A 25,962-nucleotide genomic window follows, 5' to 3' on the forward strand; every position below is an offset into this window, starting at 1 on the left:
GCTATGCATATGTAAAGCTGAACTCTAGACAGATCTACAGTAAGTCTAGGTTCACACCTATGCAGGCTGCGTTTGATGCGTTTCTGCTTTCTTTTCTACAACTATATAGAGCAGACCAAAATGAGGAATTAGAGACAAGAGGGACTTTGTTCCAAATCAGGGACAGTCCCTCGAAATCAGTGACAGTTGGGAGCTATGCATATTTGAAGCTGAACTCAAGGTAGAACTACAGTAACTCTAAGTTCACACCTATGCAGGCTGTGTTTGATGCGTTTCTGCTTTTCGTTGCGTTTATCTAAGGGATAGAAGAACTTGGTAATATCTGGAGCTCCTAGGCCACCATTAGATCTAAGGGATAGAAATATCTGGAGCTCCTAGGCCACCTTTAGATCTGAGGGATAAAAGAACATGGTAATGTCTGGAGCTCCTAGGCCACCATTAGATCTGGGGGATAGAAGAACTTGGCAATGTGTGGAGCTCCTAGGCCACCATTAGATCTGAGGGATAGAAGGACTTGGTTATATCTGGGGCTCCTAGGCCACCATTAGATCTAAGGGATAGAATAACTTAGTAATGTGTGGAGCTCCTAGGCCACCATTAGATCTGAGGGATAGAAGAACTTGGGAGTGTCTGGAGCTCCTAGGCCACCATTAGATCTGAGGGATAGAACTTGGGAATGTCTGGAGCTCCTAGTCCACCATTAGATCTAAGGGATAGAAGAACTTAGTAATGTGTGGAGTTCCTAGGCCACCATGAGATCTAAGGGATAGAAGAACTTGGTAATATCTGGAGCTCCAAGGCCACTATTAGATCTGAGGGATAGAAGGACTTGGTAATATCTGGGGCTCCTAGGCCACCATTAGATCTCAGGAATAGAAGAACTTTGTAATATCTGGAGCTCCTAGTCCACCATTAGATCTAAGGGATAGAAGAACTTGGTAATATCTGGAGCTCCTAGGCTAATATTAGATCTGAGGAATAGAAGAACGTGGTAATATCTGGAGCTCCTAGGCCACCATTAGATCTGAGGAATCGAAGAACTTGGCAATGTGTGGAGCTCCTAGGCTAGTATTAGATCTAAGGAATAGAAGAACGTGGTAATATCTGGAGCTCCTAGGCCAACATTAGATCTAAGGGATAGAAGAACTTGGGAATGTCTGGAGCTGCTAGGCCACCATTAGATCTGAGGAATCGAAGAACTTGGTAATGTGTAGAGTTCCTAGGCCACCATTAGATCTAAGGGATAGAAGAACAAATTTCCCTATTCTAGGTCACTTATGGCAGATGAAGTTGAGAAAAAGGTATTATATAGAGCATAGTTGGGATTTGGGAACTTTCACAGGCAGAGTCTCAAAGAGATATGTCAGATGTATTCCACTGATGGAGGAGAGAATGAATCTCTTTAAACAGCGAGATAAAGTTACCTTTATATAGTTGGGAGTATTGAGGTGTAATGTGAGTGCCTAAGTATTTAACCGCTTCCCGACCGCCCTATAGCAGAAGTACTACTACAGGGCGGCAGGGATGCGCAAAATCACATATATATATACGTGATTTTGTATTTTCGGGGAGGGGTTGCGCGCTCCCTACTGCTCCGCTATTGGCTCTTCGGGATGTCAATCACAATACAGATTTCTCCCCTGTCAGTAGGAACAGGCTGCCACCTGTATTGCTCTGCATAGCAGAAAGCTCTATTTGTGGTAAAAAAAAGGACGTAAATTTAATTTGGGTGCAGCGTTGCATGACCACGCAATTGTCAGTTAAAGTATCGCAAAAAATAGCCTGGTCAGGAGGGGGGGGAGAGGGTTAATAGAGTGTACATAGTACACTATACTATGGTATGCATAGTCCTGCAGGGACAAGTCAGGTTTAGAGATGTCTATCAGTAAAGCCTCAGTCTTGGATGTGTTGATTGTGTAACCTGATAGATCACTAGAAGCCCGTAGAGCAGGGGTGTCACACTGGCGACCCTCCAGCAACTACAAGTCCCATCATGCTTCTGCCTTTGGGAGTCACGCTTGTAACTGTCAATCTTGCAATGCCTCATGGGACTTGTTGTTTGGCAACAGCTGGCGGGCCGCCAGTTTGACACCTGTGCTGTAGAGTGTTGTGTAACATTGGTAATGAGATGTGTGGGGCGTTGAGCGTCAAGAGGATATTGTCTGCAAATAGAGAAAGTTTAAAACTCTTGATGTCTGGTTTTAACACCTTTTAGAATGTGTCCTTGGATATGCAAGCAGTGTAAGGACTTGAATTCCACAGCCTCTCGCAGTCTCTGTACAGCAGAGCACAGGCTGGGAAAGGGAGAAGGTGCACAAGTACCTTGCTGATAGGAGGAGAGAGTAGAGTGACAGATGAACTCGTCAGTCTGTTGCTTCTCCTGTCACAGGCACAGAAAAGACATGTTAGTAATACCTAAAGAAGAACTCCAATCATTTTCTCAATCAGTGATTCTCCATCAATAGCTGCTTACTTTTAATAAACGGACTCTTTTCGGCCCAGAGCTGTCTTCGCTCAGGCGAGTTCTTCGCTGGTCTTCGCATCCCCGGTGCCACCATCTTGACTATGGTAAACTGTGCATGCGCAAGAGACGGTGCACTTTCAGACTGATTCTGCAGTATCCTCGGACATGTTATGTGTCCTAGGAGGTTGCGGGGGGATGGTAAGAAAAGTGGACGTGGGAGGAGATACCTGGAAGAAGCCTCCTGGGACATGTTTTGTGTCCTAGGAGGTTATGGGGGGGGGGCAAGAAAAGTGGGAGCAGATACCTGGAAGAAGCCTCCTGAGACATGTTATGTGTCCTAGGAAGTTGCGAGGGGGGGGCAAGAAAAGTCGAAGTGGGAGGAGATACCTGGAAGAAGCCTCCTGGGACATGTTATGTGTCCTAGGAGGTTGCGAGGGGGGGCAAGAAAAGTGGAAGTGGGAGGAGATACCTGGAAGAAGCCTCCTGGGACATGTTATGTGTCCTAGGAGGTTATGGGGGGGGGGCAAGAAAAGTGGAAGTGGGAGGAGATACCTGGAAGAAGCCTCCTGGGACATGTTATGTGTCCTAGGAGGTTATGGGGGGGGGGGCAAGAAAAGTGGAAGTGGGAGGAGATACCTGGAAGAAGCCTCCTGGGACATGTTATGTGTCCTAGGAGGTTATGGGGGGGGGGCAAGAAAAGTGGAAGTGGGAGGAGATACCTGGAAGAAGCCTCCTGGGACATGTTATGTGTCCTAGGAGGTTATGGGGGGGGGGCAAGAAAAGTGAAAGTGGGAGGAGATACCTGGAAGAAGCCTCCTGGGACATGTTATGTGTCCTAGGAGGTTATGGGGGGGGCAAGAAAAGTGGAAGTGGGAGGAGATACCTGGAAGAAGCCTCCTGGGACATGTTATGTGTCCTAGGAGGTTATGGGGGGGGGGGGGCAAGAAAAGTGGAAGTGGGAGGAGATACCTGGAAGAAGCCTCCTGGGACATGTTATGTGTCCTAGGAGGTTATGGGGGGGGGCAAGAAAAGTGGAAGTGGGAGGAGATACCTGGAAGAAGCCTCCTGGGTCATGTTATGTGTCCTGAAACTGACCTTTCATACATCTCCAGCTCTTAGGCCACCTTTAGATCTGAGGGATAGAAGGACTTGGTACTATCTGGAGCTCCTAGGCCACTATTAGATCTGAGGGATAGAAGGACTTGGTAATATATGGAGCTCCTAGGCCACCATTAGATCTGAGGGATAGAAGGACTTGGTAATATCTGGAGCTCCTAGGCCACCATTAGATCTAAGGGATAGAATAACATAGTAATGTGTGGAGTTCCTAGGCCTCCATTATATCTAAGGGATAGAAGAACTTGGTAATGTCTTTAGCTCCTAGGCCTCCATTAGATCTAAGGGATAGAAGAACTTGGTAATATCTGGAGCTCCTAGGCCACCATTAGATCTCAGGAATAGAAGAACTTGGTAATATCTGGAGCTCCTAGGCCACCATTAGATCTCAGGAATAGAAGAACTTGGTAATATCTGGAGCTCCTAGGCTAGTATTAGATCTAAGGGATAGAAGAACTTGGTAATATCTGGAGCTCCTAGGCCTCCATTAGATCTAAGGGATAGAAGAACTTGGTAATATCTGGAGCTCCTAGGCTAGTATTAGATCTGAGGAATAGAAGAATGTGGTAATATCTGGAGCTCCTAGGCCAACATTAGATCTAAGGGATAGAAGAACTTGGTAATATCTGGAGCTCCTAGGCCAACATTAGATCTAAGGGATAGAAGAACTTGGGAATGTCTGGAGCTGCTAGGCCACCATTAGATCTGAGGAATCGAAGAACTTGGTAATGTGTAGAGTTCCTAGGCCACCATTAGATCTAAGGGATAGAAGAACAAATTTCCCTATTCTAGGTCACTTATGGCAGATGAAGTTGAGAAAAAGGTGTTATATAGAGCATAGTTGGGATTTGGGAACTTTCACAGGCAGAGTCTCAAAGAGATATGTCAGATGTATTCCACTGATGGAGGAGAGTATGAATCTCTTTAAACAGCGAGATAAAGTTACCTTTATATAGTTGGGAGTATTGAGGTGTAATGTGAGTGCCTAAGTATTTAACCGCTTCCCGACCGCCCTATAGCAGAAGTACTACTACAGAGCGGCAGGGCTGCGCAAAATCACATATATATATATACGTGATTTTGTATTTTCGGGGAGGGGTTGCGCGCTCCCTACTGCTCCGCTATTGGCTCTTCGGGATGTCAATTCACAATACAGATTTCTCCCCTGTCAGTAGGAACAGGCTGCTTTGTATTGCTCTGCATAGCAGAAAGCTCTATTTGTGGTAAAAAAAAGGACATAAATTTAATTTGGGTGCAGCTTTGCATGACCACGCAATTGTCAGTTAAAGTATCGCAAAAAATAGCCTGGTCAGGAGGGGGGGGAGGGGGTTAATAGAGTGTACATAGTACACTATACTATGGTATGCATAGTCCTGCAGGGACAAGTCAGGTTTAGAGATGTCTATCAGTAAAGCCTCAGTCTTGGATGTGTTGATTGTGTAACCTGATAGATCACTAGAAGCCCGTAGAGCATGGGGGGGGCAAGAAAAGTGGAAGTGGAGGAGATACCTGGAAGAAGCCTCCTGGGACATGTTATGTGTCCTAGGAGGTTTATGGGGGGGGGGGCAAGAAAAGTGGAAGTGGGAGGAGATACCTGGAAGAAGCCTCCTGGGTCATGTTATGTGTCCTGAAACTGACCTTTCATACATCTCCAGCTCCCAATTTCTATTCATAATTCATACTATCATGGAGATACATTCATGAAAGGGATTAGCGAGGCTCTCCAGACTTTCTAAACAAAGGACCATTTTACGGTCTTTCAGACTTTAGGGGGGCCAGACTGGCCAATGGGAGTAGAGAAGATCCCGACGTTAGTTGGAATAAGCAATGCCCCATCTTAAGTGTCATTGGGAGAATCTGTACCTCATCATTGGAGTCATTGTACCCCATTATTGGTATCATTGTGAGAAATTGTGCCCCAACGTTGGTACCTTGGGAGGGATTGGACCCCTTCATTGGTGTCAGTGGTAGGGGTGCACCCAAATTTTCGGTGGCTGAAATGCTCTGGCCTATCGGGCGTAGGCCGATATGAAAAAAAGCGCCAATACAGATGTCGAAAAAACCGTGCCCCGTCGCCACCAGCCGCCGTTCGGTAGTTCTGATTGATCCCTGCGCTGGGCATAGAGATGAGAGAAGGAAAGATGTCCTCCACTCATCTCTGTGCCCTTGGAGGACCGGAGCCATGTCACTTCCGGTTCCAGCGCCTTGTAAACAGCCCTTTTTCTTTTTTTTTAAAGCACTAGATCAATGCTTTTTTGATCTAATGATTTACATTGTAGCAGAGAGATGTGGGGTGTTATTGACCCCATATCTCTTCATAAAGAGGACTGTCACTAATTATGTCTCATTGACCCCATATCTCTCCATAAAGAGGACCTGTCACTAATTATGTTTCATTGACCCCATATCTTTCCACAAAGAGGACCTGTCACTAATTATGTCTCATTGCCCCCATATCTCTCCATAAAGAGGACCTGTCATAAATTAAGTCTTTTTGACCCCATATCTCTCCATAAAGAGGGACCTGTCACTAATTATGTCTCATTGACCCCATATCTCTCTATAAAGAGGACCTGTCACTAATTATTTCTATCACAAGGGATGCATGCATTTCTTGTGATAGGAATAAAAAGTGATTAAAACATTTTTTAAAGGGACAGTGTAAAAAAAAAAAAAAAAACGATTTAAAAATAAAAAAGTTTAAAATGCCCCCCCCTTGGTGAACGCATAAGCAGGCCACGCCCACATACTGTATGTAAACAGTGTTCAAACCACATAGGTGAGGTATCGCCACGATCGTCGGAGCAAGAGCAATAATTCTCGCACTAGACCTCCCTCTGTAACGTTACACTGCTAACCTGTAGAAATGTTTAAAGCCTCACCCTTGGAGATTTTTAAGTACCGAAGTTTCACACCATTCCACGAGCGTGCACAATTTTTAAAGGGTATCTATTTACTCGCCGTACCATCCTCTTTCATATTTTACAAAAAAAATTGGGGTATACAGTGGGGCAAAAAAGTATTTAGTCATCCACCAATGGTGCAAGTTCTCCCACTTACAAATATGAGAGAGGCCTGTAATTGGCATCATAGGTAGACCTCAAACTATGAGAGACAAAATGAGAAAACAAATCCAGACAATCACATTGGCTGATTTGGAAAGAATTTATTTGCAAATTATGGTGGAAAATAAGTATTTGGTCACCTACAAACAAGCAAGATTTCTGGCTCTCACAGACCTGGACCTTCTTCTTTAAGAGGCTCCTCTGTCCTGCACTCATTACCTGTATCAATGGCACCTGTTTGAACTTGTTATCAGTATAAAAGACACCTGTCCACAACCTCAAACAGTCACACTCCAAACTCCACTATGGCGAAGATCAAAGAGCTGTCGAAGGACACCAGAAACAAAATTGTAGACCTGCACCAGGCTGGGAAGACTGAATCTGCAATAGGCAAGCAGCTTGGTGTGAACAAATCAACTGTGGGAGCAATAATTAGAAAATGGAAGACATACAAGACCACTGATAATCTCCCTCGATCTGGGGCTCCACGCAAGATCTCACCCCGTGGGGTCAAAATGATCACAAGAACGGTGAGCAAAAATCCCAGGACCACACGGGGGGACCTAGTGAATGACCTGCAGAGAGCTTGGACCAACGTAACAAAGGCTACCATCAGTAACACACTATGCCGCCAGGGACTCAGATCCTGCAGTGCCAGACGTGTCCCCCTGCTTAAGCCAGTACATGTCCGGGCCCATCTGAAGTTTGCAAGAGAGCATTTGGATGATCTAGAAGAGGATGGGAGAATGTCATATGGTCAGATGAAACCAAAATAGAACTGTTTGGTAGAAACACAACTTGTCGTGTTTGGAGGAGAGAGAATGCTGAGTTGCATCCAAAGAACACCATGCCTACTGTGAAGCATGGGGGTGGCAACATCATGCTTTTGGGCTGTTTCTCCGCAAAGGGACCAGGACGACTGATCCATGTACAGGACAGAATGAATGGGGCCATATATCGTGAGATTTTGAGTGCAAACCTCCTTCCATGAGCAAGGGCATTGAAGATGAAACGTGGCTGGATCTTCCAACATGACAATGATCCCGAACATACCACCCGGGCAACGAAGGAGTGGCTTCGTAAGAAGCATTTCAAGGTCCTGGAGTGGCCTAGCCAGTCTCCAGATCTCAACCCCATAGAAAACCTTTGGAGGAAGTTGAAAATCCATGTTGTCCAGCGACAGCCCAAAACATCACTGCTCTAGAGGAGATCTGCATGGAGGATGGGCCAACATACCAGCAACAGTGTGTGCCAACCTTGTGAAGACTTACAGGAAACGTTTGACCTCTGCCATTGCCAACAAAGGATATATAACAAAGTATTGACATGAACTTTTGATATTGACCAAATACTTATTTTCCACCATAATTTGCAAATAAATTCTTTCCAAATCAGCCAATGTGATTGTCTGGATTTTTGTTCTCATTTTGTCTCTCATAGTTGAGGTCTACCTATGATGCCAATTACAGGCCTCTCTCATCTTTTTAAGTGGGAGAACTTGCACAATTGGTGGCTGACTAAATACTTTTTTGCCCCACTGTATATTGTGTTTTTTTTGTTGTTTTTTTAATCAAAGTATTTTTTTCCCAAAAAGTATATAATCATTTTTAAAAACTGCCCATTTCATCCTGAATTTTCATTTTCGGCAGCAGAATTTTCATTTCGGTGCTCCGCTAGTCAGTGGAGGAATTATGCCCCATTGTTGGTATCAGAGGATGAAATAGTGCCCCAGCGGCCAGGTACAACCAAGCAAAGGGCTGTAGTTTGGAGACCACTGCTCTATGGTATACAAAAATAACAAACGGCCAGCTTTATTTAACCTGGAAGACTGACATACTGTGAGGCAGGGGTGGACTGACAACTCACGGGGCCCCCGGGAAATAGGGGATCATGGGGCCCCTGTGTCCTCGCCCACACTCAAACCACACCCACAAAAGCTATGAAAGGTAACAGGGGCATCTCATGGGGCTCCCTACTGACCCCAGGCCATCGGGCAGTGCCCGAGTGCCAGAATGGTCAGTCTGCCCCTACTGTGAGGGCAAGGTGTCATGGACCTGCCCCCCCCCCCCCACCATGGCACCTTGCGCTCTCAGTGTATGGATGCAGAGTGGTGCTGACACCAACACGTCAATGCTACTCTCTGCATCACTGAAGACCGACCACCACAGATAAAAGATCTAAAGTAGAAGAGGAGCCTGCACATCGTGTGACCACCTGAACACATCTGTAATGCTATGTATAAAAAAGAATACCATATGGGGTTGGGAGGGGCTGGGAGGTGGACAGGGCCCTCTGGGGGGTGGAAGGGAGTCCCGAAATGGTGCCTAAATCTTTGGTAACCATTTTGTTAATAATAAACTGCTAAGATATGATCTGACGCTAAGAACAAGTTGTCCTTCCATGTGAATTACACCGATGATGTCATACATGGAGCAAACCAGGATTTATTTACCAAAGTTTTATTTAATACATGATCTGTAATAGCCATCTGCACATAGAAAGGAAATTTTATACAAATTTCATTTTCTGATTGTTCGGGATTGAATTACATTGTGAAGAAAAAAATGCGAAATCACTAATATATAATAAGACGCCATCTTTCGTTGATCAGATAGTAAGCAACCTTGCCCCAGCTCCCCCTCCCCCCATATACATACATTTTTAAAGTGGAATGCCATATGCAAAGGATGTGCGATTGTTAACAGCTTGTACAAAATGTAGATATGGAATGACAAGGGAATGTTTTGTGTTTGTGAAAGTGAACTGTATCCCGGTCTAATGTTTTCAGGTAAGCACACTGCTACTGCCGGAAATTGCCTCTGCGTGGGTTCAGATCGGTCTAGGATCTAATGAGGCTGTACCTCTAATGAGGTACAGCCTCATTAGATCCTAGACCATAGTACAAGGGTGTCCAACTGGCGGCCCTCCAGCTGTTGCAAAACTACAAGTCCCATCATGCCTCTGTCTTTGAGAGTCATGTTTGTAACTGTCAATCTTGCAATGCCTCATGGGACTTGTAGTTTGGCAACAGCTGGAGGGCCACCAGTTTGACACCTGTACCATAGTATATGAAATCTTGACTGCTGTCCAAGTCAATATTATGCCCCACCCTCTGCTGTCACTAAACCCCACCCCTTGACAGTCAGATGTCAAGTGACAGACATGGGCAGCAGGCACTTTGCCATTTGACAGTTTAATGGTTAGCAGGTGCAGCTTGGTGCCAGGGGTGGGTTGAGCTCGGGTGGACTGACCATTCGAGAACTTGGGCACTGCCTGAGGGCCCAGGGTCAGTAGGGGGCCCCATGAAATGCCCCTGGTACCTTTTTATAGGCTTTTTTGGGTGTGTTTTGAGTGTGGGCAAGGACACAGGGGCCCCATGATCCCCTATTGCCCGGGGGCCCCATGAGTTGTCAGTCCACCCCTGGTTGAGCTTGACTAGGATTTGATTTAACAGAGGTTCTTGTTGCTACCACAATGGTACCAACACTCAGGGCTGCTGTTAGAAACCACAGGGCCCCTTACAGCCAACCTGACAGGGCCCCCCAAATCAAAGGACCCCATACAGCCAATCTAACAGGGCCCCCCCCCCCACCCCCACCAAAAAAAACCCACAGTTTACTATGCTTCAGTTATGAATGAACACAGTGAGTGATTGGTATCAATCACTCATTGTGTTCAAGGAAGGGACTGGAAGATTACTGGAACTGATCCCCTGTATTTCTTTCTCTGCAGCAGCTGAAAGCCAGTTTTTAGCTGCTGCAGAGAGAGCCATACAGGGGATTGGTTCTAGTAACTGCCCCCGCCGTGTCGCTTTTACCCAGCTGCCTGGGGCCCCTTGCTGGCCTGGGCCCTGTACAGCAGGACTGGTGCTACCCCATTATCCACGGCTCTGCCAACACTTCAGACTGTCCACATCTCTGCAGGTACAGTGTGGCGGGAGTCACTTTGGGTGGGGGGCCCATGGAACCCAGCTCACTTTGGAGAGGTGGGGAGACCCCTGTCTCAGCTCCCCATATCCCTATTATGTGTAAGTCACCCTGTGCCTGTTAGGGGTACAGGGTGATCTATCCTAATATTGGGGTGGGGGTTGTTAATTGTTTAATGTCATGTGGTTGCATCCCATTGTTCTATTGTGTGTCTTGCTTGGGAGCAAACTATTATGGGATGTATGTGTTTATGTGTATTAGCTTAGTGGGGGGGGGGTGTCTCCAGCAGCCCTCCCTCCTGATGGGACTGTCTGCTGATGTGAAGTTTGAATAACTGTGTGTCTCTTGTTACTAAATGTAGATTGCCCCGCCCTGTGTCATTATGCAGGGAGGGGGGATTGTCCCCTGAGTGTATATATCTTGTATCTGTGTTCAAATAAACTAGTCTACCTCTGGTTTACTTCAAATCTTGTGTCATCTGGATCTTGGGGTAACAATAGCCAGATTCACTGGTCTGAAGTTCCAGAGCCTGAGAAGCAGCTTCTTGATGGAGATACCAAGTCGTGGGTGTCTGGGGTCCGTTACATACAGGGTATAGGAAAACAGGCTCAGGAGCTGAAAATTAATGGAGTCATTTAGGTAAGAGTAAAGTAACTTGAGTAACTCAAGCCGGTTTAGCAGGGATTTGAAATGTATGGGCAGGCTGATTGTACCCAAGTTGATCGATCAACTTGGATACGACCAGCCTGTTGGATTTTTTATGTGATTTTTTTCAGTGGCTACAGCCACTAGCAGTTATCGCTGTATGTTCTGCTGGCTGGGATGGCTCGCTGTGTTGACTGTGTTGATGGGCGAATTGAACAATTTTCTTTCCTGCCCTCCATCTACGGCTGGCTTTAAACACTGGCACTGCGAACTGTAAATCAATTTGTATTAAATAAAGGCCTTTTAAAGCTTCTCTGCTAAACCCTTTCCACAGGTTGTTCAGTAATTGACAAAGACTTGTACAAGCCAATGAGAAACTCTGCCCCGCTCTTCACGTAGGAGGCCCTGGCCTCATGAGCTTACAATCAAAGAGGTATTTTGGTAAAGCATTCAACTCCTTTCATTTTCAGAAGCTGGCAGTTTATTCGTTATAGCCCTCAGCTTATTAACTACCACTGGAGGGCTGAGGGTTAAGAGCTAATGTCAAAGACTTTACTGGAAATCATCTGTGCTGAGGATGGTGATAGAGAAGATACTGCCATGGGCACTGAAGAAGCTGGATACCTTTATATATGTAGGGTTTGGACCCCTTTACAGCCCTCATTTTTCCTGTAAGTTAATGAGCCGAGAGCTCACACATCAATGAATGTTCCTTCTCTGTGAAAATCATTTAAGTTTTCTCTAGAATGTTTTTCAGGCTTTCATGGAATATATCGTAAGTCATGCAGGAACCTATGGAGATGAGCGAACTGAAGTCAGAACGTATGGTGGATTGGATTAGAAAGGCCAAACCAAACTGCTGAGGGGACTAGTAAAGTGACTCAAAGGACAAAATAGCAGTGCATTTCCAGCATTGGCAGAGATCACCTCTGTTCACCTGGTCATTCAATGTGGCTTTCAGTGCTCCTGATGGGTATGGGGTGAGGATATCTGCCATACTTATTAGGCCAGTGATGTCACACAGATTGGTTTACAGCCAGCAATATGGTAACTTCTGAACACTGGTTCTGTGCCGCAGGTCAACCAAGCCGGTCTATCAATCTGCACCATCATCAAGTTACGCAGGTCATTTCCAGGGGCGGACTGACTATTTGGAAACTCGGGCACTGCCCGGGGTCAGTAGGGGGCCCCATGAGATGCCCCTGGTACCTTTTTCATAGGCTTTTTTGAGTTTGGGCAAGGACACAGGGGCACCATGATCCCCTATTGCCTGGGGGCCCCATGAGTTGTCAGTCCGCCCCTGGTCATTTCAGTTGGCCATATTGCAATAGGTTACTGAGGACCAGCCCTATAGGAGGTGGAGGGGTCTGCTGGAGTTCAGTTCAGTCCAGTTCAGTAGAGAGGCAAGAATAACAAGAACTATACTTCCACCAAAACACAAGCATGCATATAATAATAATGCTAATTTTGCGGCAATGATTAGAGCTAAGATTTCTCCAGATCTTCCACCAAAATACGATTATGTTCTCTTAAGGCATTTTGGAATACATCCTTCTGAGGCTCCTCCCAGGTGCTGATATATTTGTAGCAGAGCTTCCTCATCTGTGCATTAGATGTTCCCTCTCTCAAAATGGTTTGATAAGCTTCATAAGTCAGCAGATCACTTAGACATCAGCGTGTCCAGGATGGGAGCCACCAAAGCTACTTTTTTTATCGAACCTCCCGATGTTTAGCCACAAAATGCTTCTTGGGGCCTGAGCAAGAAGCAGAAGAATCTATAATAGAAAAAAAGAGAAAAAGTTTAAAACAAAGAATTTACTAAACAAAACAAAGGAGGAATAAGGTATTTATTGTTTGGAAGTTTCGTATTTTAGCTGGAGTTCACTTCATTTCAACCAATTGTTATCAAGAAATTCATAACTGGAATCGTGTACAAAAGGGATAACAGGCGCATGGTGTGGCAGTCCATGTATGTTTGATGAGTTCCAAATGGGCAGGGGTAAGGGTAGTACAGTAAGGGCAAGCTGCGTAGGAGCGAAGGATAATTCTGCAGCAGGGAACAAAGAAACACAGCGCCTCTAAGTGTGTACTGTGAAGGTATTTAATAGAAAGATAAATAGTAACTCACATCTTAGAATTTAAAAACAGGCTTATGGGTAAGAGGGTGAGACGTCTGTAGCCAGATGTTGTTGTGTGTCTGATCCAGAGAGGAGATCGATTTAGTCCGCCAGCAAGTGGTGCTGTGCATGTGCAACATGAATGGTAAGCCTGGTGGAATCTCCAAGGTGTCTGCCAACAGATGGTGCTGTGTATATGCAGCATAGATGGTGAAGCCTGGCAGAGTCTCCAAGATGTCTGGGATCAGCACATGTAGAGCCTGATGTCATCAAAACGTGACGCGTTTCTGAGCATGCTCAGGACGAGAGGAGTCCAGGTGCGCTCTTTCATCAGGCAGGGAGGAGCTGGGGGTGAAGGAGCCTTATGTAGAGCAAGGGGTGGATGATGGACGGGGGCAGGGAAAGAAGGAGGATACTGTCACAGAGCAGCAGACAAACGGTCTGTGAACAGGAAGATTAATGACACTGGTGGAGGGATAAACTACTTATATAAACATCATAAAACGTGGGTTTAACATAAAAGCAAGATCTGGCGGACAGATGGTCGTACGTTTTGCTGCAAAATGTCTTGATAAACTCTGGAATTCATTTCCCATCAATGACCACAATCCGTCCAGGCCCTGAGGCAGCAAAAGCAGCCCCAAACCATGATGCTCCCTCCGCCATGTTTCACAGTGGGGATGAGGTTTTGATGTTGGTGTGCTGTGCCTTTTTTTCTCCACACATAGTGTTGTGTGTTCTTCCCAAACAACTCAATCTTGGTTTCATCTGTCCACAGTATATTTTGCCAGTAGTGCTGTGGAACATCCAGGTGCTCTTTTGCAAACTTCAAACGTGCTGCAAAATTCTTTTTGGACAGCAATGGCTTCCTCCGTGGTGTCCTCCCATGTACTCCATTCTTGTTTAATGTTTTCCTTATTGTAGATGTATCAACCAAAAATGTTAGCATGTGCCAGAGATTTCTGTAGGTCTTTAGCTGACACTCTGGGATTCTTCTTTACCTCATGCAGCATTCTGCGCTGTGCTCTTGCAGTCATTTTTACAGGACGACCACGCCTAGGGAGAGTAGCAACAGTGCTAAACTTTCTCCATTTGTAGACAGTCTGTCTTACCGTGGACACATGAACATCAAGGCTTTTGGAGATACTTTTGTAACCCTTTCCAGCTTCATGCAAGTCAACAAATCTTGATCGTAGGTTTTCTGAGAGCTCTTTTCTGCGAGGCATGGTTCACATCAGACAGTGCTTCTTGAAACCAGTAAACCCAAAACAGGTGTGTGTTTTTTAAGGGCAGGACAGCTGTCAGCAACACATCCAATATCATCACACTGATTGGAGTCAAGGTTGGCTCACTCCTGGCTTCAATTAGCTCTGGGAGAAGTCATTAAGCTAGGGCCTCACATACTTTTTCCTCCCTGCACTGTGAATGTTTACATGTTATGTGCAATTAAACCATGGCAACATCTAATGTTTGTGTAGTATTATGTTCAGCAGACTGTGTTCTTCTATTGTTGTGACTTAGATGATGTTCAGAGCACATTTTATGCCCAATTCATGCAAAACTCCACGTAATCCCAAGGGGTTCACATACTTTTTCTTGCAACGGTAGATAAGGCATGCTGTAACGGAGGTGCATGCGTATATGGTTAGGTCAAAGGACAGTTAATTTGGTATGTAGTGATAGTGCGGTGATGACGCAAGCATATATGGTTGTGTCAAAAAAACAGGTTAATTAGGTCTGTGATGATAGTGTGGAAATGACTACCAGCATGACCGGAAGTGGTGTAAATGCATGTCTAACTGTCAGAGCCCAGGGGGGAGAATTGAATGGAGAAGTAGGATGACTCACATGGGTTAACAATGCAGACAGTGGTTATAATATGGTGGCAATTTCCAACTCACTGAGGCCAGTGGGGGATAGGGTGTTAAGGGAATGTATCCATGCCACCCAAACCTTTTTACCTTCGGTTGAAGGTAGAAAGGATGAGCGCAGTGTCCCCCTCCATTTTTTGGATACCCATAACAAATCCACGATGGGAATTTGGGTTTGGGTGGTCGAGGTCATGCCTATTGGTCTCCCTGAGGCGGAGCGCTTCCATAGACTCTGCCATAGGGAGACATTTTGGATACATGCCCTTGACACCCTATCCCCCACTGGCCTCAAAAAGGAGTTGGAAAAACCCCACTTCTAGACTGATGTAGTTAGCCAGTGTAGGCCCTGGAAAGGGCTGGAAGACAAGGAGATATAGACCAGCACCCAGAAGAGCCATTATGGTAGTGGAGGCTAGAGTGGTTTACACAAGGCCTTCTATGCCAGGCCAAGCCTTTCCTAAAGTGAGGCTTTTCCCCAGGAGGACCTGGGAGAGACAAACCCAAAGGAGAGGTGACTGCAGTGATCCTATCTCAGTGAGAATACCTGTAATGAACAGTGAGTTGGACACAGACAGCCTGACTGTAACTGCCATTTTTTAAGTACCATCAGTAAAGTGTAGCAGCTCTATTTTTTGTGTGGACATTCCTTCCTTGGTCAATGACCAGGAATGTCATGGGGAAGCCTCTGGTACAAAGATGGGCACAATATGGCAGAGGGTTGGAATCTCAGGCAGGTGGGTTGTTGTTCTAATGGAAGAAGAAGCGGGGTAGAGACTTGTGCTCTTGGCGCCAACAGAAGTAGATCACAAACCCTCCCCTTACAAGCTTCTCCCTGTGTTGACATCTCTGCTGTACAAGTGCACACAAACCCCAAATCTAATTCTGGAGGTTCCGCATTGTGTCTCACTGTGTGCATGAGTGAATTTGTTGTTTAGTTTTTTCCTGGAGATCCTGCCAGTAAAAACATTTTCTGTTTCAAACTGACAACTTTAAGCCTCTACCTGACAAGTAGCCTGTTTCCCCGAAAATAGACCTAGTTGTGACTAGGGCTTTTTTTCCTCCTGAACGCTGTTCTACCACCTCCGGCACTGGCCCTGTGCACACCAATATCTACTGTCTCTTATAAACACAGAAGTGCTTGGAAATGACAGTCCCTCTTGTAAGTGACAGCACCATCCGCTCCCACAAAACCTCCCTACCTCTGTACTCACTGTGGGACAGGGAAGGAAACAGATATCTGCGGGCACAGTGTGTTTAGGGGCGGGGCATCTCGTCCTGCAGTCTAATGCATGGAAGCCAATGTCCCAGGGGTGATCACTGACCAGTGGGGAAGAAGCGGAGGGGTGAGTGAGTGCGTTTGGTGCACTCTGTGGGAAGATAGGACCCGAAAAGGGAGTTACTATTGAGAGGGGCCTGCCGCTGACAGCTGTGTTTTGCAAAGCTAGCTAACCATATGAGGGCAGTAGAGGAAGAGAGGGGAGGATGTGCAAAGGTGAGCTGCAGTGAGGTGTTGCATAGGTGAGCTGGGGATGTGCAGAGGTGAGCTGAGTTGCAACCCGCCTCTGCACCCCCCGACCATAGCAGGCCTCTGCACCCCCGGCCACAGCTCGCCTCTGCACCCCCTGACCACAGCAGGCCTCTGCACCCCCCGGCCACAGCTCGCCTCTGCACCCCCCGACCACAGCTCGCCTCTGCACCCCTGACCACAGCAGGCCTCTGCACCCCCCGGCCACAGCTCGCCTCTGCACCCCCAACCACAGCTCGCCTCTGCACCTCCCGGCCACAGCTCGCCTCTGCATCCCCGGCCACAGCTCACCTCTGCACTCCCCAACCACAGCTCGCCTCTGCATCCCCCGGCCACAGCTCGCCTCTGCACCCCCAACCACAGCTCGCCTCTGCACCTCCCGGCCACAGCTCGCCTCTGCATCCCCCGGCCACAGCTCACCTCTGCACTCCCCAACCACAGCTCGCCTCTGCATCCCCCGACCACAGCTCACCTCTGCATCCCCCGGCCACAGCTCGCCTCTGCATCCCCCGGCCACAGCTCGCCTCTGCATCCCCCGGCCACAGCTTGCCTCTGCATCCCCCGGCCACAGCTCGTCTCTGCACCCCCCGACCTCAGCTCGCCTCTGCACCCCCCCCAGCCGCAGCTCGTCTCTGCACCCCCAGCTTGCCTCTGCACCCTCCGACCTCAGCTCACCTCTGCACCCCTCGGCCACAGCTTGCCTCTGCACCCCTCGGCCACAGCTTGCCTCTGCACCCCCCGGCCACAGCTCGCCTCTGCACCCCCAGACCCCAGCTCGCCTCTGCACCCTCCGACCTCAGCTCACCTCTGCACCCCTCGGCCACAGCTTGCCTCTGCACCCCTCGGCCACAGCTTGCCTCTGCACCCCTCGGCCACAGCTTGCCTCTGCACCCCCCGGCCACAGCTCGCCTCTGCACCCCCAGACCCCAGCTCGCCTCTGCACCCTCCGACCTCAGCTCACCTCTGCACCCCTCGGCCACAGCTTGCCTCTGCACCCCTCGGCCACAGCTTGCCTCTGCACCCCTCGGTCACAGCTTGCCTGTGCACCCCCCGGTCACAGCTCGCCTCTGCATCCCCTGTCCGCAACTCACCCCTTCTTCATCCTGTCTGAATCTCTGTAACACCTGACTGCAGCTCACAACTGTCATCAGCTGGCCCTCTCTATAGCAACTCTCATCCACAACTGCCTGCATCTCACCTCAGCACCCCCTGTCCACACGTGTAAATTAAAAAAAAAAGACCTATCCTGAAAATAAGACCTAGTGTGTTTTTTTGAACCAAAAAAATATATGACAGTGTCCTATTTTCGGGGAAACATGGTAGCAGCAGCTTTGTCAACCTGCCGTGTTGTCCTTCTATCTGATAGACCTATAGGCCTGATAGGCAGCCCAATGGCGGGCATGACACTGCAAAATGTGAGGAATGTGGCTTGGCTTGGCGGTTTTAGCCTGCAGGGAAGGAATGTTGCAACCAGGTGTGAACTGACAACTCATGGGGCCCCCGGGCAATAGGGAACACGGGGCCCCTGTGTCCTTGCCCAAACTCAAAAAAGCCTATGAAAAAGGTACCAGGGCTATCTCATGGGGCCCCCTACTGGCAGTGCCCGAGTTTCCAAATGGTCAGTCCAAATGGTTTCAACAGATTCTAAAGAAACAATTTGGTTTAGAGAATTGTAAAAAGTTAAAATGAATTTAAGGTATACACTTTATAATTTTCCCAATCAAAGTATTTCTTTTCAAACTTATTTCCATATTTGTTATCCTCTGGAAGATTTAATGAATATTAGTATTTAACAAATCATCTCATTTACTCATTAGCACAATTCTAGGTTCTATTTCTCTCCACAGTATCTTTCCTTCCTTTACCAGACTTCCAGCCTGTGTCACCTCATTGTATATATTGAATGCAAGACATCCAGTGCCATTAACATGATTCTCATTCATTAGCTCCATTCTTACCCCTCCCTGGGGAAATCCCTGTACTGCTCACTGTATGGACTGTTTGCATGCATAGTGCTATATATCATTGTGGCCCGCTGCCTCTTGTCTCAGTACTGGGGTTCCATCCATTCATACCTTACTGGCCTTTTATGATATTACAAGGGTAGCTCTACTCAGAACAGATTTTTCCGTTTTGCATGGCCATTGAGAACGGAGGGGGTGGTTAAAGCCATTTTGTTTAGTTCTGGATAAAGTATGAATGCTTCGAACCCTTGTCAACCCTTGCTGTTTTGTGATGCTGTCTATATCATTCCTGGGGAGATTTAACCTCTCGTTCTCCTGGTGATCACTATCACAGGAACAGAAAGTGATTGGAAAAATAAAATTTTGAATTGTCACCAGAACCCACCAGAACCAGGGAATCTTCCAATGGGGACACCTTACCAGTGACAGCTCCATTTTGTAAATATTTCTTCTGTTTTGTTGTATCTCTAGGTCTCTAGGGCAGGAAATGAAGGACATCCTTCCAACAGGACACAGACAGTAGAAAATAAACCAATGGGAATTTTCTCTTCTCTAGTCCATCCAAAACAAACAAAAAAATGGGTATACATGCACTTTAAATCCAAGCCATGCTGCTTAGGTACACTTGAGTGAAGACACACTTTTGTACAAACTCTGCCTTCTGTGTAAATGTTGGGCAGCACAGTGGCTAAATGGTTAGCACTTCCACCTGGCAGTACTAGGGTCGGTTGGTTCAAACCCAACCACAGCACCACCTACCTGGAGTTTGCATGTTCTCCCTGTGGCTGTGTGGGTTTCCTCTGGGTACTCCAGTTTCCTCCCACACTCCAAAGACATGCTGGTAGGTTAATAGTATCCTGTCTAAATTGTCCCTAGTATGTGTATGTATGAATGTGAGTTAGGGACCTTAGATTGTATGCCCCTTGAGGGTTAGGGACTGATGTGAATGTACAATATATATGTAAAGCGCTGTGTAAATTGACAGCTATACAAGTACCTGTAATAAATAAATATTCAAGCCCCCCAACTTTTGGAGATAGGAACAAAGAACACCTAATAGCAAAAGACATGCTGGTAGGTGAATTGGCTCCTGTCTAAATTGGCCCTAGTATGTGTATGTATGAATGTGAGTTGAGGGTTAGGGACTGATGTGAGTGTACAATATATATTTAAAGTGCTGCGTAAATTGACAGAGCTATAAGTACAATAAATAAATGTGATTCCACTGCATAAACACGCACACATGGGGGATCCAAGAATGCATGTTTGTGCCGTGATCAATATGTAAAATGGATCAATGGTTGGTAATCACCATTCACAATCTTCTACCAGTCTTACCGTTGGCCAGGAGCTTTTCAAAGTCTGCTGCCACTTTATTCTCATTGATGGCCTTTAGAATGCTTAAAGTAAGTTCAGCCCCATACGAATCCCCGTAGTTTTTCAGGATCAGAGTTGTGAGGTCTTCAGGGTCTTTATTCTCCAGCTGGCCTCTGGGGATCCTTTGATAGCCCTCCTTAACTGTGCAATCATTTAACTTGTTACGGAAGCTCTTCAGACTTCTGCTTTCCAACTCATCCAGTGCCCAGAGCACATGGTCCCGAACTGTCTTCTCCATCCTCCTCTACAACTACGCTTCTATACCCTGCTGGCTCAGGAACCTGCTTGGTGTTCCTCGTTCTCTGCAAAATGCCTCTACGAGGAAGTTTGAATGTAAATATCTATACAGGTTTGGCAAGCTGAAAATGAAAGCAAATTTTTTTCTCTTCTTTTTTCCCACTAGAGATGCCCTGTTTAAATTTAAAGCAATATACTGCCTTGTAACATAAATGTAAGGTTTGAGTAGCTGAGATGTGATCTGTAGAAATATGACATTGTAGATTTAGCTTCATTCCATGTTAATAATAAGATGGGTTCAGGATTCAGTCAGAGACATATGGTCACCAATTAGCATCTGAAAGGACAGAGCATCCTCTAGGCTGGAGGTGACACCTAGATGCCAATAAGACTTGTCACCTACTTCTTCAGACTTTGTTACCTTCTAGAAATCTAAGAAGGAGAACTCTAGACATTTCGGCTGCAGAGGCAGCGGGAGAGCAAGAGAGGGCTCCGACCTGTCTGTCAAGCTCTGAGGTATATCAGCAGATCAAAGGAATATATTTAATCTCTCATAAAAGCTAAAATATTAGTTGCAGAGAGATGAAAATACTTCCTTCTGATTGGACACACTGTAGGCTACATCTGCATGTAAAACTGTATTTGTAGCCTTTGTAGAACCCCAGAGAAACGCAGAAAATGGTTATCTGGTGACTGATTGTGACAGCAGAACAGTGATTGGTACTGTCGCGATCGGTCTGATGCGCTGGTGTCGAAAATGCAATCCCTGACTTGGTGATTCAAACCGTTCCGGGTCCAATCGACTTTGAGCATTTCATTACACAGAATGTCCTCTGGGCTGGTACAGGAACACCCCCCAGAGTTGATTGGCCAAGGGCTAATGTCCAGTCTACGTCCATATTTCCATAAATTGAGAACCCTGAGATATGGGTGGGGTGATTCGTACGGAGCCGGTTCTATTGACTGGCGGATCGTGGATTTTCTCTGACTTGCTTCCAGTCGCAGGATAACTCTTGGTAAAAGTTTTATTTCTGTTTTTTTCCCTTTTATTTATAGTCAATAGCCAATTGTGTGTCTTCTTGTATTTTTGTATTTTCTGTAACTTTTTATATTTTGTACATATTGTATGCACTGCCCACTTTTGGGATATTAAATCATAAAATTAATAAGTGACTTCTGGGTACTTAAGCTCGGGCTCATATCTCCAGAGAGTTGTATTGTATTGTAGTGTCTATATATGCTCAGTCAAGTTCATTGCCTATATGTATGCAATTGCACTGCGTGTTGGCAGATTTCATGCAGATTGTAAAGTAGAATATCTGTGTGTGTGTGTGGTGGCCCAGCAGACCAATCTACGGATTACTGTTGGGTGGTGGCAAGCTACCGTTTGTTGTGTGTCTGGTGCGGGGGGGGGGGGGGAAGGGTGGACAGTGGAAGAGTGATTAACACCAGGGTTCTAGCTTGTAGGATAGCTGGAGGAATCCCAGAAGGGTGTGCCGATTGCTAGGCTGCTCCTCAACCCTTAGTGTGCACCAGATTGTATATAAGATTCGTATATGCCTGTGTGTGGTCAGCCAGCTGGATTGGAGTGGAGTCTCCCTCTAGTGGTGGCCAGAGGTAGTGCGGGCTGTGAAAGTATATCACGGCCGGTCTTATATATATGCTCAACGTAAGTCCCCCACATTCCCTCTTACCCCAAGTCACGGCCAGACGTGTACGCCTCGATTAGCTAGTCCCTGTGGGTTGGATCCGTGACATGCCTCCTGAAGATACGTTTTACAGACAGCAAATGTTTTTTAGCGTGCTACCCTGGCCTCAAGGAACCTTGAGTAACCTCTGGAGGAAGCCTGGTTGAGAAAGGCTGTCCTAAAGTGAAGTAAACCTTAACGATGAACTTCTCTTATTCAGTCCCTTTGTCTGTTTAATATTTGGCTACAATTCTAGAGGTCTACATGTAAGTAGGTGGAGGTGAAATGTTCAACATTACCGCAGTGCCTGCAAATACCTTTCCGTGTCTTCAAATTGGTTCATGTAGAGTCTGTGAAGCCTTGACTTCTGCCCAAAACAATATTATGCCCCACCCGACACATTGGCATTTCTAAGCTGAATACACTTACAATCACATTAACCGTAATTGGCTACAACATTTGGCTGTGCTGGTGACAACTGTGCTGTGGAATAGTGCTGCTCATACCTCTAGATGCAGTAGTCCATAGCAGTCCATACCACGTGGTCTCCGCAAAGAATGAGTCCCATTGGAGGGGGCTGCGGCCTGAAGAAGAGTTACATGAAACACGGGTCCTCACTGTCTGCTTCCTACACCAGACTTTCCACACGAGGTCGGCTCCCCTGCATCTACACCTTTCACAAGCAGAAGTGACATACAGTGAAGGAAATGCGTATTTGCTCCCCGGCTGATTTTGAATGTTCTCCCCTCACAAAGAAATGATCGGTCTAAAAATCGAATGTTCAGTGTATTGTAACACTGAAAGACAGAATAGCAACAGCAAATTCAGCAGAAAAGCGTCTAACAAATGATGACTGATCTGCATGTTCATGAGGGAAAGAAGGATTTGATCCCCTTCACAAAACATGACTTAGTACTTGGTGGCAAATCCCTTGTTGGCAATCACAGAGGTCAGACATTTCCTGGAGTTGGCCCCCAGGTTTGCACACATCTCAGGAGGGATTTTGGCCCACTCCTCTTGGCAGATCCTCTCCAAGTCATTAAGGTTTGGTGGCTGATGTTTGGCAACTCAAAATTTCAGCTCCCTCCACAGATTTTCAATCGGATTAAGGTCTGGAGACTGGCTAGGCCCCTCCAGGACCTTAATGTGCTTCTTCTTGAGCCACTCCTTTGTTGCCTTGGCCATGTGTTTTGGGTCATTGTCATGCTGGAACACCCATCCACGACCCATTTTCAATGCCCTGGCTGAGGGATGAAGGTTCTCACCCAAGATTTGATGGTACATTGCCCTGTCCATCGTCCCTTTGATGCGGTGCAGTTGTCCTGTCCCCTTAGCAGAAAAACACCCCCAAAGCAGAATGTTTCCACCACCATTTTTGACAGTTGGGATGGTGTTCTTGGGGTCATAGGCAGCATTCCTCCTCCAAACACGGCGAGTTGAGTTGATGCCAAAGAGCTCGATTTTGGTCTCATCTGATCACAACACTTTCAACCAGTCCTCCTCTGCATCATTCAGATGTTCAGTGGCAGACTTCAGACGGGCCTGGACATGGGCTTTCTTGAACAGAGGGACCTTGCGGGCACTGCAGGATTTCAGTCCTTGTCGGCGTAGTGTGTTACCAATTGTTTTCTTGGTGACTGTGGTCCCAGCTGCCTGGAGATCATTGACAAGATCCTCACGTGTAGTTCTGGGATGATTCCTCACTGTTCTCATGATCATTGACACTCCACGAGGTGAGATCTTGCATGGTGCACCAGACCTAGGGAGACTGACACTTGTTTTGTGTTTCTTCCATTTGTGAATGATTGCACCAACTGTTGTCACCTTCTCACCAAGCTGCTTGGCCATAGTTTGGTAGCCCAGTCCAGCCTTGCGTAGGTCTACAATCTTGTCCCTGACATCCTTGGACAGCTCTTTGGTCTTTGCCATGGTGGAGAGTTTGGAATCTGATGGTTTGATTGCTCCTGTGGACGTGTCTTTTATACAGGTAACACAATGAGATTAGCAGCACTCCCTTTAAGAGACTGCTTCTAATCTCAGCTTGTTACCTGTATGAAAGACACCTGGTAGCCAGAAATCCTGCTGAATGATAGGGGATCAAATCCTTATTTCCCTCATGAACATGCAGATCAGTCATCATTTGTTAGACGCATTTCTGCTGAATTTGTTGTTGCTATTCTGTCTCTCAGTGTTACAATACACCGAACATTCCATTGTTAGACCGATCATTTCTTTGTGAGTGGGAAACATTCAACATCAGCAGGGGAGCAAATACGCATTTTCTTCACTGTAACTGCAAGTGTAATGACCTGCAGCATCAGACAAAACTTTGAAGAGACAGTATGCATTGGCTTAGTAATTACACTCACACCAAAGGTGGCACCTGTCTACAACCATACATCGCATTTCCCTACATCCTTGGTGGGTTACAGAGGTTCGTTGAGATGCCATTTATGATAAATGGTCCCATAGCAGCCAACACAGCACACTGCTGTGATTGGGCCCTTAACCTCTTGGCGCTGGCCGAACGCAAATGTGCGGCCTCCAGGCGTCTGGGCCTGACGTATGTGCTGAGAGCGTGCGCCCTGTGCGTTCCCAGCACACATGTCTGGTACCCACGGAAAGATCCTGATCTCCTCTTTACCAATCATGTGACCGCTGTGACGTTGTGTCACGGCGGTCACATGACTCTAAACTCCGCCTTCTGAAACCCTTAAAGAGCCGGGAGGCGCCAAGGGGTTAAACTGGCCATAGTTGGATCGAAATTCATCTAGTTTAACAGGAACCTTCTTAATTTTGATCCATTTATGGGTAGGCTGGTTGTACTAAAGTTGATCTATTAATCGACTTCAGTACAACCAGCCTGCCAGGCTCTGTTCACTCAACCACTGCCAGCAGCTATAACCTCCGGCTGTAATCATTGTATTCTGAAGGTGGGAAATCCTCCCGCTGTCAGAGTACAAGAGTTCTAGGGGAGGGATTCCCCCATCAACACTGACTGTGTTGATGGAAGAAATCGAGGATTTTCCTACCTTCAACCAGTGGCTGAAGGAAAGAAAATTGCATATTGTGTGGCCAGCCTTGCTCATAAAATCTGTTCCTGTAATTGCTATAACATTTTAGCTGGAGCTGGGTTTTAATTTGATTACTTAAAGTCCATCTAAAGCCCACTCCTCCCACTCTACCCTTCCCCTTTGTGGCTATAACAGTCTCCACTCTTCTGGGAAGACTTTCCACAAAATGTTGTGTCTGTGGGAACCTGTGCCCTATCAGCCAACATAGCATTTGTGGGGTCAGGTACTGATGATGGATAAGAAGATCTGGCTCACATTCAGAATGACTTCTCATCCCAAAGGCATTCATTAGGGTCAAGATCAGGGCTTTGTGCAGGCCATTCGAGTTCTGGTCAAGCATTGTCTTCAGCCACTGACCTCTCCCACCCAAAAATCCACAATGTGGCCTTCATAGAGTTCAATGAAAAACCTGTTCACAGCCCACCCACCTACTGACAGAATCTCCATCAAATGCTATGAACTGCACATGGGGTGCCGTATCTGGCTGGGAAGATCTTAAAAATAGTCAGCATGAGGAAGGAGAAATTTGAAGGATAGGTACACATGTGCACTTGTATTATGTATTATGGAAGGGCTGACCTTGAGGTTGGTCATATGTCAACGTTCACCATTTTGTTCCTGGTCGTCTGTTAGCTAACGAGTGGACCAACAAAATGTTTGATTATCTTCCACATTCTTTACACAGATGAATATTAATGCCGGCCATAGACGGGTCGAAAATTGTCCGATTTTTCGTCCATTAAAAGAATCGGCCAGTTTTCGCACCATTAGTGGGTTAATTGGTCTATAATTTTTCAGGGTTTTTGCAAATTTTTTTTATCGGGCATGTTGGAAAATTTGTGGGCGATGTTGACGATCTGCCGATTTTCCCAGCACTGATGGGCAAATCGGCC

General features: G+C 46.5%; 1 protein-coding gene across 1 annotated transcript; it reads right to left on the reverse strand.

Moving 5' to 3' along the window:
* Nucleotides 1-9,088: 9,088 nt before the first annotated feature.
* Nucleotides 9,089-20,384, reverse strand: LOC149434541 (pyrin domain-containing protein 1-like). The gene is made up of 2 exons (XM_089663657.1): nt 20,032-20,384; nt 9,089-12,991 (listed from the first exon to the last, which is right to left on the reverse strand). Exons 1-2 carry the CDS (start codon nt 20,306-20,308, stop codon nt 12,927-12,929), a joined length of 342 nt encoding a protein of 113 aa, XP_089519783.1. The 5' UTR covers nt 20,309-20,384; the 3' UTR covers nt 9,089-12,926.
* Nucleotides 20,385-25,962: the final 5,578 nt, after the last annotated feature.

Source organism: Staurois parvus, unplaced genomic scaffold, assembly GCF_062004578.1.
Source record: "Staurois parvus isolate SC_StPar_1 unplaced genomic scaffold, SC_StPar_1.0 ptg001741l, whole genome shotgun sequence".
NCBI classification, from domain to species: Eukaryota; Metazoa; Chordata; class Amphibia; order Anura; family Ranidae; genus Staurois; species Staurois parvus.

Excerpts from the sequence above, each read along its gene's own strand:
- LOC149434541 (XM_089663657.1), bottom strand. The coding sequence starts at position 20,308 with ATGGAGAAGACAGTTCGGGACCATGTGCTCTGGGCACTGGATGAGTTG. Across the intron at positions 12,992-20,031 it reads TGAAAAGCTCCTGGCCAACG|ATTCTTCTGCTTCTTGCTCA; the intron begins GTAAGACTGGTA and ends TTTCTATTATAG.